Source organism: Malaya genurostris, chromosome 2 (assembly GCF_030247185.1).
Source record: "Malaya genurostris strain Urasoe2022 chromosome 2, Malgen_1.1, whole genome shotgun sequence".
Taxonomy (NCBI): Eukaryota; Metazoa; Arthropoda; class Insecta; order Diptera; family Culicidae; genus Malaya; species Malaya genurostris.
Window position 1 is genome coordinate 278,189,018 of NC_080571.1, and position 18,516 is coordinate 278,207,533.

The 18,516-nt window shown below is 39.5% G+C and overlaps 1 protein-coding gene across 3 annotated transcripts in view; it reads right to left on the minus strand.

Annotated features, from left to right (window-relative positions):
- LOC131430232 (short-chain dehydrogenase/reductase family 16C member 6) overlaps positions 1-18,516 on the minus strand; it is an 83,743-nt gene that overhangs the window by 20,775 nt on the left and 44,452 nt on the right. For all 3 annotated transcript variants that reach the window (XM_058595012.1, XM_058595011.1, XM_058595010.1), the window contains one exon: positions 751-875. In XM_058595012.1, the coding sequence (XP_058450995.1) occupies positions 751-875 (125 nt within the window). The remainder of the gene's footprint in view (positions 1-750; positions 876-18,516) is intronic.

The following is an 18,516-nucleotide window of genomic DNA, read 5'->3' on the forward strand; positions in this document are numbered from 1 at the left end:
GTTATATCTTTGGAAAACCCTTCCGCAATAGGTTATTTAATGTGATTAGCTTCAAATGGATGCAACATGGGTTACTTAACATCGATTAAATCCATAGTTTGTTAGGTGGGCCAAAATATATGAAGTGGCCAAAATACCTCTGTTACCCTACCTAACGTCAACTCAGATATTTCTATTCTGGCCCATTGATCTATAGGACGATTCACATCTTGATGGTAACATTACAATGAAGAAGTTTCTGGTTGCTTCTATCGTATGATAGTTCATCATGTAGTAGCATCTTCAATATACCTATGTACTGAAAGTAAATTGCATGAGACGCGGAAGGTTCATTAGATTAGAATATTGTAGATAGTCAATAATTTGCATTAGATGTATGTCATACGTGCTCGTAAGTACCACTCGAACTATCTAATGACTAGAACTCAAGCATAGAAAGGTCACGCTTGGAGTCTGCTGTATAATATATGTTACCTCCAATTACGCGCTAGCAAAATTTATTCTCGCATATTCGTGCTTTACCATTAAGTTCAAGTAAATTTAAGCAGTGATTGTTTTCAGCTGCCTAGACTTCATGGTTTTTAGTTTTTGTATTTAATTTATACAGTTCATGTTTTGTTCCCCAATTTTGTTCGTTTTACGGGATAAAGAAAAGGTTGAAACTTGAAGGACACCGAACAGAGTGTTGATCTAATTTATGTGTTGAAGTAATATTTCGAATTGAAAAATTTAATATCGCATTGCACTTACCTCTCCAACCTCCTCTCGCACCTTATCGGCACACTTGTAAACCTCTTCCCTGTTGGAAATATCTACTTTGTAGCCCTTGCAGAAGCCTCCCACAGACTGAACTATTTTAACCGTTTCATCGATACCTGGAAGAAAGAACACAAACAATGGAAGCCTCTTTAGAACCATTTTACACTTATCTGTAAAATTTTATTGATTAAAGAATTGATACGAACATTCAAAAAGATTTTTTTTACTATTGCGTTGTTTAGTAAAGTGAAATGATTAATTTGTCAACAGAAATGACATAATGCCATAAGTACTCTTTGTATACCACGGATAATTTGTGATTAGTCAACCATACAGTATGAATGAGGTGACAGGATGAAAAGTGTGACCTCAATTCACGTAAAAAACTAAAAGTCGCCGAAAACCTAATGCCTATTCGGTTCATAAATCCGATACGGTAAGTGGGTTGTGGAATTCGTTTTTTGTCTTTTTCATACAAAAAAACGGTTGAAACATGCAGTGATGAACGCATTGGTATCCTCATGATAGGAAAGTTATTTAGCTGACAAAATAACACAGTGAATTATCTAACATAACTTTAATGAGTTTGTGCTGCGGTATTTGTAATGAGGTTAGCTAAAGTAACCGACTCACCGAAGCGACAAAAAATCAATCTAATGGTGCATTTACTTGCGTCAACGCGACAGGCTCAAGGCCATACCCATAAAAATAAGTTAGTTCGAATCCACCTGGTGGTGCAATAATCCCTTTTCATTGCCGTTTATTTAATGTAATTTCCTTTTCGGAGCCTTTTGATCACTATTTCCGGTGTTTCAGAAATTCGAAATCGGACAACTGGAATAATTAGATTTCGAAACGATTCTGTGTCGTCACTCATATGAAGTTTTAACAATTTTCAACACTCATCTCATCATAATTACGGAATTGGAGCGATTCCAGCAATGGGTTTAAAGTCATCAGACTTAACATACTCTGATGTAGATAAAACTCACGTCTTCAATATAGCAAATCACTGTTTTGCACGTTCGAAGAGATTAACTCGACTCAAAACTATTGTTATTTCGAAAGGGTAGTTATTGCATTACATTACGAGTCTTGGTATTTCATTCCTTTTATGGAGTTTCACCTCCTGTTTTAACAGACTTCACGGACGATTCATGGCATACAGAACCACTACATGACTGATGCTACGATCCTTCTGATACAAAGAATCCTTCCAGGTCGGGACTCAAACATATGACAGCTTGCTTGAAAGACCATGAATGGGCAGAACTTAATCGTGAATATCTCGACTTGTATTTACGGCAGCAACATAATTCTTTCACAATTTCATCAAAAATATGATCAGGAATTTTGGAAAATATTTGGAACAGAGTGAGATAACCACAAACAACTCAAAAATTAAATTTCCTAAATCTTCGCAAACAACGCGGAAAACTGTTTACTTTTGCTTGGCTTTTTCGGACGACGATTTTGAGGTAGTCAGGAGAATATCCTCACCTGAATGCGTATAAAAGGGGGACCGTGATCGACAATCGATCATTTCTGTATAAAATGTTCAAAACGACGTATGTAACAATGATAGATTCTCTTTGTTTACTTTCTCTTTTGATTATTACGGCACTCTTAGCAATCCTTCTCTACAATTATTTACCGATAATAATAAATAAAGCTATCATCTTTTAATCTGCTCTGGAGAAATTACCGTAAAAAGTAGGAATATTTCGCAATAATCAAAAGAGAAAGTAAACAAAGAGAATCTTTTATTGTTACATACGTCGTTTTGAACATTTTATACAGATTTATTCTTATGTGTTGGATGGAAGTAGACGTCGTGAGAATCATTTATCATTTGTTTCTTGATCGTCGAGGGAGCGATATTATCAACCAACAGCGACGGAAAGTGCACCTTCTGCGTGGGTAAAACCTCACGCTCAGGTAGCGACTCTCATTCGCATTCTGAAACTGGATTCTGGAACTATATTCCGGAAATGATTTTAGTTTCGAAATGGTAGTTCTAGAATTGCAACTGAACTCTGTCTGCTCTTAGTTCTAAATTTAGTTCTTGAACTCAGGTCCAGTTCCCTATTTTAGTATTCTTCTATTCGGTTCTTTTTAGAATCATAATAATACTCCTAAAGAATTAAGCGACGTTTTACTGTACTCTATGCAACCCATTTTGGTAGTCGTGGCGAGAAATCGTCTTCAAGTTTCAGAGCTTAGTTCCGGAATATGGGTTTAGAATTCAGAGCCTGCGTGCTGAACTGGATTCTAGAAAACGATTCCGGAACTAATTTCAGTTGCGAAATTGTAGTGTACTAAAATCCAACTGAATTTTGAGTCTGTTCTAAGTTCTGAATCTAGTTCTTAAGCTCAGGTCCAGTTCCTAATTCCAAAATCCTTCAAATCGGTTCTTTTGTCCTGAATACGACTTACTTTACTATGGGGCGCCTTTTCAAAATTTACCCTGTACAAGAATGGGCAGAACTTTACCACGAATATCTTTTGATGTGCTTAACCCAACAACATATTTTTTTACAAGCTATCGGAAATATGAACAGGAATTCGTGATTAAATTTTCAACAGCGTGAAAAAATCCTAAGAATAATTGAAAAACAAAGTTTTCCAAAACTTTTGGAAATAATGAGGAAAGTTCATCACGCTTGTTTGCCTTTTTCGCATCCGGGCGACGGTTTTGAGGTAGTCAGGCACATATCAGAATCTACTAAACAAATAGAAAAGTTAATCTTTGAATAAAAACTGTTCATTTCTCTTATTGCTACAGACGGAACTGGATGTCGAGGTGAGGTTCTCCCACCAACATCAGTAAGAACAAACCAAGTATAAAGCGTGAAACGCTCAGGTCGTCCTCTCATTTGGACTTCGGTCGTCAGGAGGAGCAGCCGGCAATGAAAGTAGACCTTTCGCGTGGTGTAAAGCCTCAAACGCTCAGAGCCAGTTTTCAGGATAATTTGATTAGCTTTGTGCAATTTTCGCAATGCAAAATTCGCAACAATTTTTAATATCTTAGAGAATTACACAATTTGGCCCTTCTGAATGCCAGAAATTCATCTCGTACGGCATTTTGATAACTTTTTTCACTGAAATATTTAAATCGAAATAATTGACATCAAAGTTCTGTATGTTTTTATTTAGAACAATAATTGTATACCCAAAGAATTATGCGAAATTTTCTTCACTATACTGTATACGGCCCATTTTCCAACCACTTGTAGTTTGTAGTATAACTTTCTGCTGATTTCTTATATAAAATGCATAGCACCGATTTAGAAGCCATTAATGAAAGGTTCCTTTCAGAACCACCATTATTTTATCATAAAGAACTTTACTGGTTGTTTCGTAATATTTAATTGTGTGTCAGAATCTATAATGTACCTAATCTGTACTTTAGTTTAGGTGTATCGTTTCAAATTCTACAGGGTCCGGCACTCGAAGTGTAACCAACTTCAGACCGCTCGCGCAGATGACGCATGGGCATCAACTCTCTAGAAATTTGCTAAATGACAGTTCGGAGTTGTATTGTTTACAAGCGCAAGAAAGCATTTTGCCAAAAGTGAACGCGAAAAAAAATCAGTGATGGATTTAAAACGTAATAGTGCTTTATATTTAGATGGAAAATCACAACCAGCGATTGTTCGTGAGCTCAAACACCTTAAAGTGAATAAAGTTTTTGTTTATAGCACCATAACTCGTTACAATAATACTGGTAGCATCGCAAAACGTCATGGAAGTGGTCATCAAAAGACTGCAACGTCACGTGAGATGGTTCAAAAAGTGAAGAAGTGACTTGAACGAAATCCTCGACGAAGTGCCAATCAAATGGCAAAAGAACTGAAAATATCCGACCGTAGTATCCGCCGCATACTGAAAAATGATCTGAAGGTCAAGCCTTACAAGATCCAAAAGGCGCATGATCTCACACCGAAGCAGCAACAAGTTAGACTTGAGAGAGCGAAGGAGTTGCTTCGTTTGGCCGAAAGCGGTCAATTTCCGAACATTGTATTTTCTGACGAGAAAATTTTTCCAATTGAGCAATTCGTAAACTCTCAAAACGATAGGGTTTACTTGACCGACCGTTCATACGAGAATTTGAGTCATCGATTGGCCACCAGGAGGCAGCACCCGCAACAGATAATGGTTTGGGCCGCTGTAACCGCAGATGGGCGCTCTCCAATCGTTTTCATCGAGCCTGGCGTCAAGGTAAATGCGACATATTATCGGGAAAGTATTCTGGAGGTTGCTTTGAAGCCGTGGGCAGACAAACATTTCGGTGGCAGACCATAGGCGTTTCAGCAGGACTCGGCATCGTCTCACAAAGCTCGAGTGAACCAAGAATGGCTGAAAAACAACGTTCCGAACTTCATCACGTCCACACAATGGCTCTCGAATTCACCAGATGCGAATCCAATGGATTATTCTCTTGGGCCATTTTGGAGAGCAAAGTCCGAACTAAAAGATACACCAGTCTCGAGGCGCTGGAAAAAGTTATTGTCCGCGAGTGGGCCAAAATACACCTGCAAGTCACATTCGGGCAGCTTGCGATTCGTTTTTTGACCGTCTCAAGGCCATAGTCAAGGCAAAAGGTGGTCATATCGAGCAAAAGTGAATTGATTCTGAATTTTGTATTATTTTTACACATTTTGTACTTTGAATTAAGTAAAAGTAATTTTCCAAACTGAATTTATGGCCTTTTTAATTGGTTACACTTCGAGTGCCGGACCCTGTAGTAGTGAAAAGGGGGAAAGTTTGCACAATTCACACAATCGATCAACTAATTGATATTCGAAAGTATAAAGAAAAAGTGTCAGATTTATTCGTATTCACGACATCCAGTTATGTCTCTGACATTACACACCCGTACTTTTTCTGTAGGTTGAATCACAAGTGTATTTATGCTTTATTTCGATTGAGTTCACATGCATACTACAAACAACAAGGTCATAAATTACGTGTTTTACACTTGTGGAAATCGTGTGAGAAGTTATCTAGTTGTTGTAGTTTTAAGACTCCTGTAATAGACAATAGTTTTGATTGGATCTCAACGTTTTCCAGATGGCGTCATTAGAATTGGCGTTCAAGGAATGCACTTTGAACAAGTATATCATTTGGTTTTCTAAGAATGGCGAATTTACAGTTATACAATTCGAGTTTTTCTTTCCTTCAAATAAATGCATCCAAATTCAACAATTCATTATAAGAATATCGATTTTGCAAAAATCTCAATCTTATTAGTATAAAACAATTCAAGGGCAAACTACCATTCCATCCGACACTTTAATTGCTAGAAAAATAAGGCGAAAAATTATTTGAAATTACAAATGCCTCCCTAACATTATACCACTTTTTTCGGTTTTTTTAACGATATCAAACTAACTGGAGATTATAAGAGGAGAAAGAATATGAAATCATAGAGCCATAGTACTCAAGGAAGAGCAAGGATGTGAAGAATAAAGTGCGGAAAAGTGAGACGTGACAAGGGTCATTTAAGTAAGCAGAAGGCTTCTCGTATCTAAACTTTTACCTTCTACCAGAGGAGTCGAACTTAGGCATCTTAGCGATACGAATTATCCGAGTCTCTGATATGTCAGAAAGTAAAGGCAAAGGTCATTTGCCCTTTACTGTCCGAACCGGCTCCTCTGGTAGAAGGTAAAAGTTTAGATACGAGAAGCCTTCTGCTTACTTAAATGACCCTTCACATTCTCAGTAGGCCTCGCCAAAACTGGACGCGATAAAAATTGTTCTGTCAAGTTTTTCTGTGAAATTTCACGACAGAAAAAAAAATCAAGAACCGTGGAACAGCCTGTGTTTGGATATCGGCACAGTATCAACTTGGACGTGTTGCTGAAGCAGCAAGCAGAGCAGAGACGTCTAGCGTTGATTTTTCCGGATTCGATTGGATCGTTACCTCTTCGGAACATTGCTGTTATCGTTCCTGATCATTTGGATGAGAGTTAACAAAGCTAACTCACCGTGACTGGGAGACGTATCAAATTCAATTTAGTGTATCTTTAATTAAGTATTCTTTGTTTCCTTATTTTTGTGTTATCTTTAAGTTTAGTATTTGTTCTTTACTTTCATTTTATTAATTTCACGTGAATTACTTTCATTTTTTTTTTTTTTACGTGAATCCATCTAAATCCATGCTGAAATCATTATAATGGATTTAGATTCAATGGAACCGATGGATACTATCAAAAAACCTAGACTTAAAATTTATCCCTCTATATCAACCGGACCATGGGTGGTGTATTTCCGGACCAAAGGAAAACCATTGAACATTTTGAAAATTTCACAAGATCTTACGAAACGATTTTCGGCCGTGACCAAAATTGAAAAAATCAGACCAGATAAATTGAAAGTCGTTGTTTCCAATGTACAACAGGCAAACGATATTGTTAGATGCGAGCTGTTTGTTCCACTGTACCGCGTATACGTGCCCGCTCATGAAGTGGAAATAGACGGGGTGGTTACGGATTCGACGCTGACATGCGAGGATTTGTTGAATTATGGAACTGGTGGCTTCAGAGATTCTTTACTTCAGAAAGTGAAGATACTCGATTGCAAGCAATTGAGCTCAGTATCAATCACTGAAGACGGAACCAAGTCTTATCTCCCGTCAGCGTCGTTTCGAGTAACTTTCGCCGGGTCCGCTTTACCTAACTTCGTCCTCTTGGACAGGGTTCGTCTTCCTGTTCGTCTATTTGTGCCACGTGTTATGAACTGCATAAAATGCAAACAATTAGGTCACACCGCTTCTCACTGTGGTAATAAAGATAGGTGTGGTAAATGTGGAGAAAATCATGAGGACGAATCGTGCAGTAGAAATTCTGAAAAATGTGTCTACTGTGGGAATACTCCTCATGATATCTCTTCATGTCCAACATATAAATCACGCGCAGATAAACTGAAAAAGTCTCTTAAAGAGCGTTCCAAGCGTTCATATGCTGAAATGCTAGAGAAAGCTACACCACCGACCAATACTAATCTCTTTACTTGCTTGTCAGCTGACGAATGTGAGTCTGACGATCCCCAAGAAGGTACATCTTCTACTGTGCCTAGAAGTTTTAGGAAGCGAAAAAATATTTCGTCCAACAAACTTCCTTGTAAAGGCCCGAAGATATCTTCTCAGGGACCATCAAATACAACATCTAAACTTAGTGCTCCAAAAAAATCAAAGCAAATTGCTCCAGGTCTAGGAAATCTTAGATCCGACAAGGAGTATCCAGCACTTCCTGGAACATCAAAACCCCTCAGTGTTCCACGAGATCAGTCAGAGAATCAGACCAGTGCTGGGTTTATAAAATTTTCCGACATCGTGGAGTGGATCCTATCTACTTTCAACATGCCTGATCCTTTTAAAAGCTTTGTGATAGCTATTATACCCACAGTTGAATCATTTTTGAAGCAGTTGACTGCAAAATGGCCCCTCCTTTCAGCGATCATATCCTTCAATGGCTAAATCATTGAAAGAGATTAAGGATTTGATCACTGTTCTACAGTGGAATTGCAGAAGTATCATTCCTAAAATAGATTCTTTTAAATTCTTAATAAACAACTTACAATGTGACGCATTTGCTTTATGTGAATCATGGTTAACTTCTGAAATACCCCTCAACTTCCACGATTTTAACATTATTCGCTGGGATCGAGAAACCCCGTACGGAAGAGTACTTTTAGGGATCAAAAAGTGCTATTCCTTCCATCGTATTAACCTCCCCTCGATACCAGATATTGAAGTTGTCGCATGTCAAGTCACAATGAAAGGCAAAGACCTTTGCATTGCTTCCGTCTACATTCCCCCAAGAGCCTCGATTGGGCACCGACGGTTTTGCGATCTCATAACTCTCCTTCCTACACCAACGTTAGTTTTAGGAGACTTTAACTCTCATGGTACGGGATGGGGCTGTCTTCATGATGATAACAGATCAACTTTGATCTATGATCTTTGCGATAACTTCAATATGACCATTTTGAATACGGGAGAAATGACACGGATTCCTGCACCACCAGCGAGACCAAGTGCACTGGATCTTTCCATTTGTTCGACATCGCTAAGGTTGGATTGCAAGTGGAAGGTAATCCCTGATCCCCACGGTAGCGATCATTTGCCGATCGTAATTTCAATCACTAGCGGATTGAGATCATTGGAGACAATCAATGTTTCGTATGACCTCACACGAAATATTGATTGGAAATACTACGCAAATTCGATATCTGAGAAACTAGCTACAACACAAGAACTTCCTCCGGAGGAAGAGTACACATTTCTGGCTGACTTGATTCTCGATACCGCGATTCAATCTCAGACCAAACGTGTACCCGGCGCGAAAACTTACATCCATCCTCCCAACCCGTGGTGGGACAAAGAGTGCTCAGAGCTGAAAGTAGAAAAAACTTCAGCTTTCATCGCGTTTAGAAAAAATGGAACACCAGATAACTATCGAAAATACGCGTCGTTAGATTTTAAAATGAAAAGCATAATTAAAGCTAAGAAACGCGGTTATTGGCGTCGGTTCGTAGAGGGATTGTCGAGAGAAACATCAATGAGCACTCTTTGGAATACGGCCCGACGAATGCGCAACCATAATACCACGAACGAAAATGAGGAATATTCTCACCGCTGGATATTCGATTTCGCTAAAAAAGTATGTCCTGACTCTGTTCCGGAGCTGAAGATCACCCACGTCACGTCATCAAACAGGAACGACACATCGTTTTCAATGATAGAGTTCTCACTTGCGCTCCTGTCATGTAACAATAAAGCTCCGGGGCTAGACAGAATCAAATTCAACTTGTTGAAGAATCTGCCTGACACCGCCAAAAGACGCTTGCTGAATTTATTCAACGAGTTCCTAGAGGGTAATATTGTACCACACGACTGGAGACAAGTGAGAGTGATCGCCATTCAAAAACCAGGGAAACCAGCCTCCGATCACAATTCGTATAGGCCGATTGCTATGCTTTCCTGTATCCGAAAATTGTTCGAAAAAATGATTCTATTTCGCCTAGACAATTGGGCCGAGACTAATGGTTTGCTTTCAGATACACAATTTGGCTTCCGCAAGGGGAAAGGAACGAACGATTGTCTTGCGTTGCTCTCAACAGAAATTCAAATGGCATTTACTCGTAAAGAACAAATGGCATCAGTTTTCCTAGATATCAAGGGGGCTTTCGACTCAGTTTCTATAAATATCCTGTCTGAGAAGTTGCATCAGCATGGTCTTTCGCCAGTTTTGAATAACTTTTTGTATAATCTATTGTCCGAGAAACACATGTATTTCGCGCATGGTGATTTGTCGACAATACGATTCAGTTACATGGGTCTTCCTCAGGGCTCATGCTTAAGCCCCCTTTTATACAATTTTTACGTGAACAACATTGATGAATGTATCAATACATCTTGCACGCTAAGACAACTTGCCGACGACAGCGTTGTGTCTATTATAGGACCCAAAGCTGCCGATCTTCAAGGACCATTACAAGATACTCTCGACAACTTGTCATCATGGGCTCTTCAGATGGGTATCGAGTTCTCTACGGAGAAAACTGAGTTGGTTGTATTTTCAAGGAAGCGAGAACCAGCACAATTACAGCTTCAACTAAGGGGTGAAACCATAGCTCAGGTCTTCACATTTAAATATCTCGGGGTCTGGTTCGACTCCAAGGGAACCTGGGGATGTCACATTAGGTATCTGAAACAAAAATGCCAGCAGAGAATAAATTTTCTTCGTACAATAACTGGAACTTGGTGGGGAGCTCACCCAGGAGACTTAATAAGGCTATACCAAACAACGATATTGTCCGTTATGGAATATGGATGCTTCTGCTTCCGATCCGCCGCGAACACCCATTTCATTAAACTGGAAAGAATTCAGTATCGTTGTTTGCGTATTGCCTTAGGTTGCATGCAGTCGACTCACACGATGAGTCTCGAAGTGCTCGCGGGCGTCTTACCGTTGAAAAATCGATTCTGGGATCTCTCATATCGATTGCTAATCCGATGCGACATCTTGAATCCGATGGTGATTGAAAACTTCGAAAGGCTTATCGAGCTCAATTCTCAGACCCGTTTCATGTCCTTGTACTTTAATTTCATGGCTCAAAATATCAATCCTTCTTCATATATTCCAAACCGTGCTCATTTCTTGGATACTTCTAATTCTACTGTGTTTTTCGATACATCCATGAAAGAAGAAATTCGTGGAATCCCGGATCACGTACGCCCTCAAGTGGCCCCAAATATTTTTAATAACAAATTCAGAACAGTCAACTGTGAAAAGATGTTTTACACTGACGGATCAAACATCAACAGGTCCACTGGCTTTGGAATCTTCAATCAGAACATCACCGCTTCTTACAAACTCAGTGATCCGGCTTCAGTTTACGTCGCAGAATTAGCTGCTATTCAGTACACCCTCGAGATCATTGAAACCTTGCCCAAAGACCATTACTTCATCGTTACGGACAGTCTAAGCTCAATAGAAGCTCTCCGGGCGATGAAACCAGGAAAGTATCCCCCATATTTCCTGGGGAGAATAAGGGAACATTTAAGAGCTTTATCTGAGCGGTCTTATTTAATATCGTTAGTCTGGGTCCCTTCGCATTGCTCTATTCCGGGCAATGAAAAGGCAGACTCATTGGCTAAAGTGGGCGCATTGGAAGGTGATATTTACGAAAGACCAATCTGCTTCAACGAATTTTTCAGCATTTCTCGTCAGAAGACACTCGAAAGTTGGCAAGCTTCATGGAGCAATGGAGACCTAGGACGTTGGCTATACTCTATAATTCCAAAGGTATCGACGAAGCCTTGGTTTGAGGGGATGAAAGTGGGTCGCGATTTCATTCGTGTGATGTCCCGACTTATGTCTAATCACTCCGAGTTGGGTACGCATCTCTGGCGAATTGGCCTCGCTGAAAATGGTATCTGCGCTTGTGGCAATGGTTACCACGACATCGAGCATATTGTGTGGTCATGTGCCCTGAATCGTTTCGCAAGATTACAGTTAAGAGACTCCCTTTGGGCCCGAGGTAGGCCACCAAATGTGCCGGTGCGAGATGTACTAGCAAGTCGCGATTGCACTTATATGTACTCGATTTACATCTTTCTGAAAAATATTGGTTTATCAATCTAGTTACTGCTTTTCTTTATTTACATCCTTTACAGTTCACCTTTCCCCAAAATGCCATATGGTGACGTACTGATTGGTTTTTGGTAATCACACATCGGAAATTTTGAGCCAAAATGAAACGAAGATTACACGAAGACTTTGAAGTTATTACATTATTATTATCTGTTTTTTGTTGTTGTATATTGTTTGAGTGTGTATGTAACTATTTGTTTTTTCCATACTAACCTGGAGTAACCGCCAGTAATTCGGCTCCCTTTTTCAACACTAACCTTAAATTTTCTATAGTTTAACCATGAATGTATTCCCCACTCTTTAACTCTCCCACCAACCTTGTATGTGTATGTATATATGTTAAATAATAATTGTAATTATATTGTACGAAAAAATACAATACAGACTTTGGCACCTCTGAGCTAAAGCTATGTGCCATATCAAATAAACGATCTGAAGAAAAAAATGACCCTTGTCACGTCTCACTTTTCCGCACTTTATTCTTCACATCCTTGCTCTTCCTTGAGTACTATGGCTCTATGATTTCATATTCTTTCTCCTCTTATAATCTCCAGTTAGTTTGATATCGTTAAAAAAACCGAAAAAAGTAAAAAATTACTGACTGACCAGAAGTCATAAATAAAAAAGTAAAAAAAAAAAAAAATTATACCACTGGAAATAATAAATGCGACGATATTGCGAATGCTATGAATTTTAAGACTCTACCCGGTGGATTTTGTCGACCCGCATAGGTCCGATCATCGGCCCGATTATCGGACCGATTGAGCACGATATGGGGCCGATCGTAGCACTTCGCTCGGCCCTTCATCGGACAGTTCTTCACCATTTACATCAACAGCGTCGAAAGCTTTATTTTTTTTGTCATAAAATATATTTATCAAGGCACAATGCGTTAGCTCTATGATGCCAAAGGCATTTTCAAATAATATGGATTGTGTAGATGCTGGCCTCTCATGTTTTACTGGTGACGTTGCTACTCAATGGTAGTGGCCGTATGGTTGTCCGTATGGGTCCACGGAAGACACCCCCGAGTCAAAGACCCGGCCGGTGGCCCGCGTGCTAGTTATCGACAGGAGTGGTCCTCCGTTCTTGGAATCAGCCAGGTGACGTTAAAATGTATCAAAAATTGCTGCATCCTTCAGTGGGTCCGCGGAAAGCACCCATAGGCTGCGAAGACCTGGCGGGTGGCCCGCATGTTAGTCATCGACTGGAGCGGCTTTCCGTGGACAATGATGGTGATGTTGCCGAATAGTATGAAGAAAAAAAATAGAGAAGTAATTGTTGTGGAAAACGGATTGTTAAAGGGGGGTATGGGAACGACATAACTAATAACGACAAATATTTAGTTAGTTGACATCGAGATGGTGAAGAGACTGGGGAAAGGGGAGCGAAAAGTTAGTAACAGCAAAAAGATCTTGTTAGTATCGGTAAAGATGGTAGACAGACGGGGGATTGAGAGAATCGGGCGGATGTTAGTGTCGAACCTATAGGTGAAGAGTATTCTTAGTCTCGAAAAGAGTAAGGAAAACTTTATGTTTACATTGTGTATCGCTAGAGAAATAGAGCGAACGAATATCAAACAACTTTATCAAACAACGAATATCAAACAACTTTTTAAGCCGACGTCTCTGTGAAAGAGTGTTAAGCATTCTTTTGTTTCGATCATAGAAGCTTTAACCTTAAGGTCATTCGTCTCCTAGGGCCAGAAAAACTCTGGCCCTATGCTCGGGATTGGAAATCCAACCCCGATATATCCCATCCCCTGAGTATTAGACATCCGCGCTCTCTGCTTTGGTATAGCTTCGCTCATTTGTTCTACCGATACACTATGTAAGCTCGAAACGCAATCGAAAGCTTTCGTGCACGATGCGTCCGATGTTCGGATTTACTGGGTAGCGGAACTTTTTTCTCGCCTACTAATACAAAACAAAACAGCCACATGTTGTTCACATAAGGCATACCAAGTTAAATTTGCAGGCAGGTTCGTGCAATGCAAATTATTTTAATAACAGGGGAGAAAAGCGAGCAAAATAAAAGTCAGATGCACCAAAGGTACGCAATTCACAACCTACGTAAAAATGGATTTCGGACAGCTTCCTGGCAATAAAAATTCTACATGGCGACGGCACAAGGAGCCGTTTTTGCGAAGTTTAGGATTGCTGTTATGGATAAATTAGTCAAAAAAAAACTAATCAGTTGGCAAGGTATATGCAGCTGCGGAGCAAAGATCAAAGTTTTCGTGATGAATAAGACGATGGACACGAAGCTGTACAAAGAAGAATGCCTCAAAAACCAGGTACTACCATTCATAAAAGCGTTTGATGGAATGAATCAAGAAGAAAGTGGGAATTTTCATTAGAAACGAAGAGAAATGATTTGCATTGATATTTTTTCCTTAAAGTACAGTGAATTACCTTTGTTTCGATGTATTAGCCTTATTTGTACGTCATTTCGTTATCGAGATACAGATTATTTTATTATTCCGGATTCTAAATGGACATAGCTTTACGTCCACACACAAAAGCATCTGGAACCATCTCATTATATTCTGAGACTATGAAAATCCATAAGAGATATTCCAAAATCAAAGAACTACTTGGAATATTAACATTAGGGACTACACTGTGCCACAGCAGGAGCTTATTTGTCCATTTGTAGCTGTTCCAGGTATGTTCTAAGTAGTCCAACAACTTAAGTGAAAACGAATCTTAATATCTACATGAGTAATAAGCAAAGTATTTGTCTGATTAGAACTATTTCAGGCATGTTTGCAGTCGTCCAAGAACAGCAGTGAAAACAGATCTTAAGATCTGCATGAGCAATGCGCAGCTTATGAATAAATGTCAATGTTGTCCATAGTCATGTAGCTACGTATTGCTTACTTGTTTATTTTGATCTGCTTCAGGGATATTTTCTGTCATCCAAGGACATTAGTGAATCACGAGTATGTAACGTGAAGATTAAATACGTTAGTGCACTTCGTTATTCCGGTAGATCCTAAGGGGAGCGGGTTATTTCGCTGAGAGCCATTTCACCGAAAGTCGTTTCGCCGAATAGGTCATTTCGCCGAAAGTCGTTTCGCCGAAAGGGTCATTTCGCCGAAAGGGTCATTTCGCCGAAAGGGCAATTTAGAATACATTATATTATTATTTTTTGTGTTATTGTACCTCCTATATAAGTGATGTGGCGCAGTCACATAACCGAAGCCAAGATGGCCGAGGCGACACTGGCTGAGTTGGCCGCCGTCGGAAGCGGCGACCTTTTGCATACAAACCTGTAACCACCTCGATTGCCCGGTCTACTCAAAGCTATTTCTCTTTGCTTCAGTTAGGTCCGAACGAGCGGTAGCGAGGTCGGATAGCACACGAATCAAATCGATGTGGCGAAGCATAAGTTTTCTTGGAAACTCCGCTCTGAAGTTCATGAATCAATCTTTATTCAAGAGTACAAGAATCAATATTTATTCAAGAAGTACAATTGTAGGCCAACAAAACGGGCGTTTACGTATGATCATTTATTTGTGTTTATTTTAAATCAATTCCAATTAGATTACTAAGACAATTGCAGGAATCGGCGAAATGGCTCTTTCGGAGAAGTGACTTTCGGCGAAACGGCTTTCGGCGAAATGGCTTTCGGCGAAATGATCCTGATCCATCCTAAGGCCTGAGCTCCAGGTAATATTTGGGTGACTAAGAGCATCTTCAATAAGTCTATTAATTCTAAGTGGTATCACGAGTAATAGACCGTGAACAATAAGTTTGTTAATACACTTTGTTATGCTGGTAGATCTTAGGCTCTGAACTCCAGGTAGTTTTTGGAGTAACAAGCACTGCTTCATAATTCATTACAATGATCCAACTGATTGAATGTGATACCATGAGTCATACCACAAAAAAGAATCTCACTACTGTCATATGTTTCGTTGGTAGACCTTAAGGCCAAGGAGGTTTTGGAAGGGCAAGAACTTCCACAGACATTATCACAGTATGTCAATTTGCTGAATATAGATTTACGAGCACATACCGCACTCAACTGATTTCTTTTTTTTTCCAGAGAATTCTTGGATACCCACGACCTTTACTAGATTCTATGAAACCTAACAATTCCGTACTGAATCATGTTGGATTGTTTTGTCTCCGCATGAATAAAAATTTCCTACATTATGCAAAAACTTTTTTCATGCGATCATCGTGAAATTAATTAAAAAATCTTGTTATTTCAAATGAAAAAGTAAATTAAGTTCACGTAAATTGAGGTTTCAGTGTACTGAGCTTATTTGTATATGTGTACTGAGGGAAATGGACCGGGCAAAGAATTTTCTCGCTAGATTCTAATCAAATATTAAATACGCAATAAAATGACATGCGGATTTCACGAAAAATGCATGAGAGCGTAACTTCATAACTCACAGTTCGTGCTCGCATCTCACACGACGCAGTCGAAAATCATTTACGGTCGAAACAACAGAAACAAAGACAATACAGTACAATCTTGGCCTACAAGACCAAATTCAATTTGTATAGATTTCAAGCGTTGCAAAGTTAGACCAGCAGCAAATGAAATTGAAATCCTACTTAAAGAACGAATGCATCTAGACGCTAATAAAGTAACTGAGATTCAATTCAACAAGGCGTCTAACTGTGTGTACATTATGTTTAAACGTGAAAGCGATGCAATTGCATTCGCTTCGGTTAACAACGAGGTGCAGAGTGTTGAGTGTGATAACATTGAATACTAAATCCCTGTGCACATGATGGACAATGCCATAGAAGTACGCGTGCATGACCTCCCTCCGCAGTTCACCGATCAGTACGTTCGGCAGAATATGTCGCGGTACGGTGAAATCCTTTCCATCGAAAGTATGCCGGAATTTTTTTCCAGGTATCCGGAATGGCGTGCGAGTGGTACGTATGCATCTACTTAAGGCAATTCCATCTTACATCATTTGTGGTCAAGGTGGGACACATCCGTGTAAAACGCTGATTACCTATGAAAATCAGCTGGTTACATGCCAGTTTTGTGAACAACCTTCACACTACGGTAAACCTTGCACCGAAACTGCGAAAAGGACATCTTCAACCAAAGACAAGGTCAACCGTTCAACAATGGAAACTAGTGAGCGCAGTACTCCTGTTTCACCATCAAACCAACCAGCAACTGCAACCAATGTACAACAAGGCGCATCTACAGCAACTAGCAACGAGCTCAAGACTGCGAACATCAAGGAAAACGAAAAGAAGACGGAAATCAACAACAAAACCACCGATGCGGCAATGGATGACGAGACGAGTCACGAACAAAGTGCCCCTCAACCCTCGCAGGAGGGAAATGGAAGCTCCTCTCCTCCTAGAAAAAGGGTGACAACGAGACCCACTTCAAAAAATACATTATTTAAAAAATCGGCTAATTCGGCCACGTAAAGCTTGTACGCAAATAGGCCTGAATAAAAAAAAACTTCATAACTCATGCAAATGGCATAAAAGTAAACAAATCGAAAAAGGGAGACTCGCTTGTTTGTTGATTTATTCAGTGGAAAGAGCAGGAAAGTGAAAAAATTTTGCATTCATTTTGAAGTTTACACGTCATCGTCAAGAATTGATCGGAATTATTTAAGGGAGAGTGTTCGGTTACCGGCACCCTTTTCTTTTTAGCTCATAACTTCTAACTTAGTGCACATCAAGCGGACATCTATACATCAATGGAAAGCTAAAGTCCCTGGCTAACAACTGATTAAGAAACTAAGTTGATTCATTTGATTGAAAAAAAATTGTTAGCAATCATAGTAAAGCGATAAATTTTGGTCATTTTAAGAAAGGTGTTCGCTTACCGGCACGCCAAGAAAGCTATTCGAAGAAAAAACAGAATTTGTTCTTTTTGGAAGCGTTTTTGACAAAAGTAATTAATTGTCTGATTGTGACTTCACCTTGGCTCTCTTGGTCGAATATTTGGATGGTGGCGCCTTTGGTATTGATTTGGCCGGTCTTCAACGTTTTTTCTTAGCCGGAGCATCTGCTGTATGAGCAGCTAGATGTTTGTCTCAACAGCAGCCTGCATATCGCTGACAATTTTTCACGATTTGTCGAAAAACATGGGGTGGCGGCAACATCCACTCACTTGATGCTCTTCAATTCATGATACTTTAAAAAAATAAGAAAAAAACTATTGTGTTGATATTCACTGCTTGCTTCGCAATTCGACACAAAAAGAACGTGCTGCTATTACACACACATAACATTTGTCGGATTGACGCTATCTGCTTTCTGTCAAAAGTTACGGTGGGGTGCCGGCAACCGAACACCTTCCCCTACAATAAATCCGAAATAACAATTGAATTTGAATTCAAAATATCCATCGATGGTTATGTCGATTTGTTGTCAATGTTGGCTTCACCCATCTTCGAAAACGAGCTGATATGGTAAACCGATATTCGGATTGTATAATTCAGCAAAACCAAAACCAACTGTTGGGGAAGTTTTGCAAAAGTGTAATGTTTAGCTAACTACTAAAAGAAACATTAAAGCGATAGTGAATATGAATATAGCAATCAGAAGAAGACGAAACAGGTGTTCAACGCTATTCATATACATCCGTATCA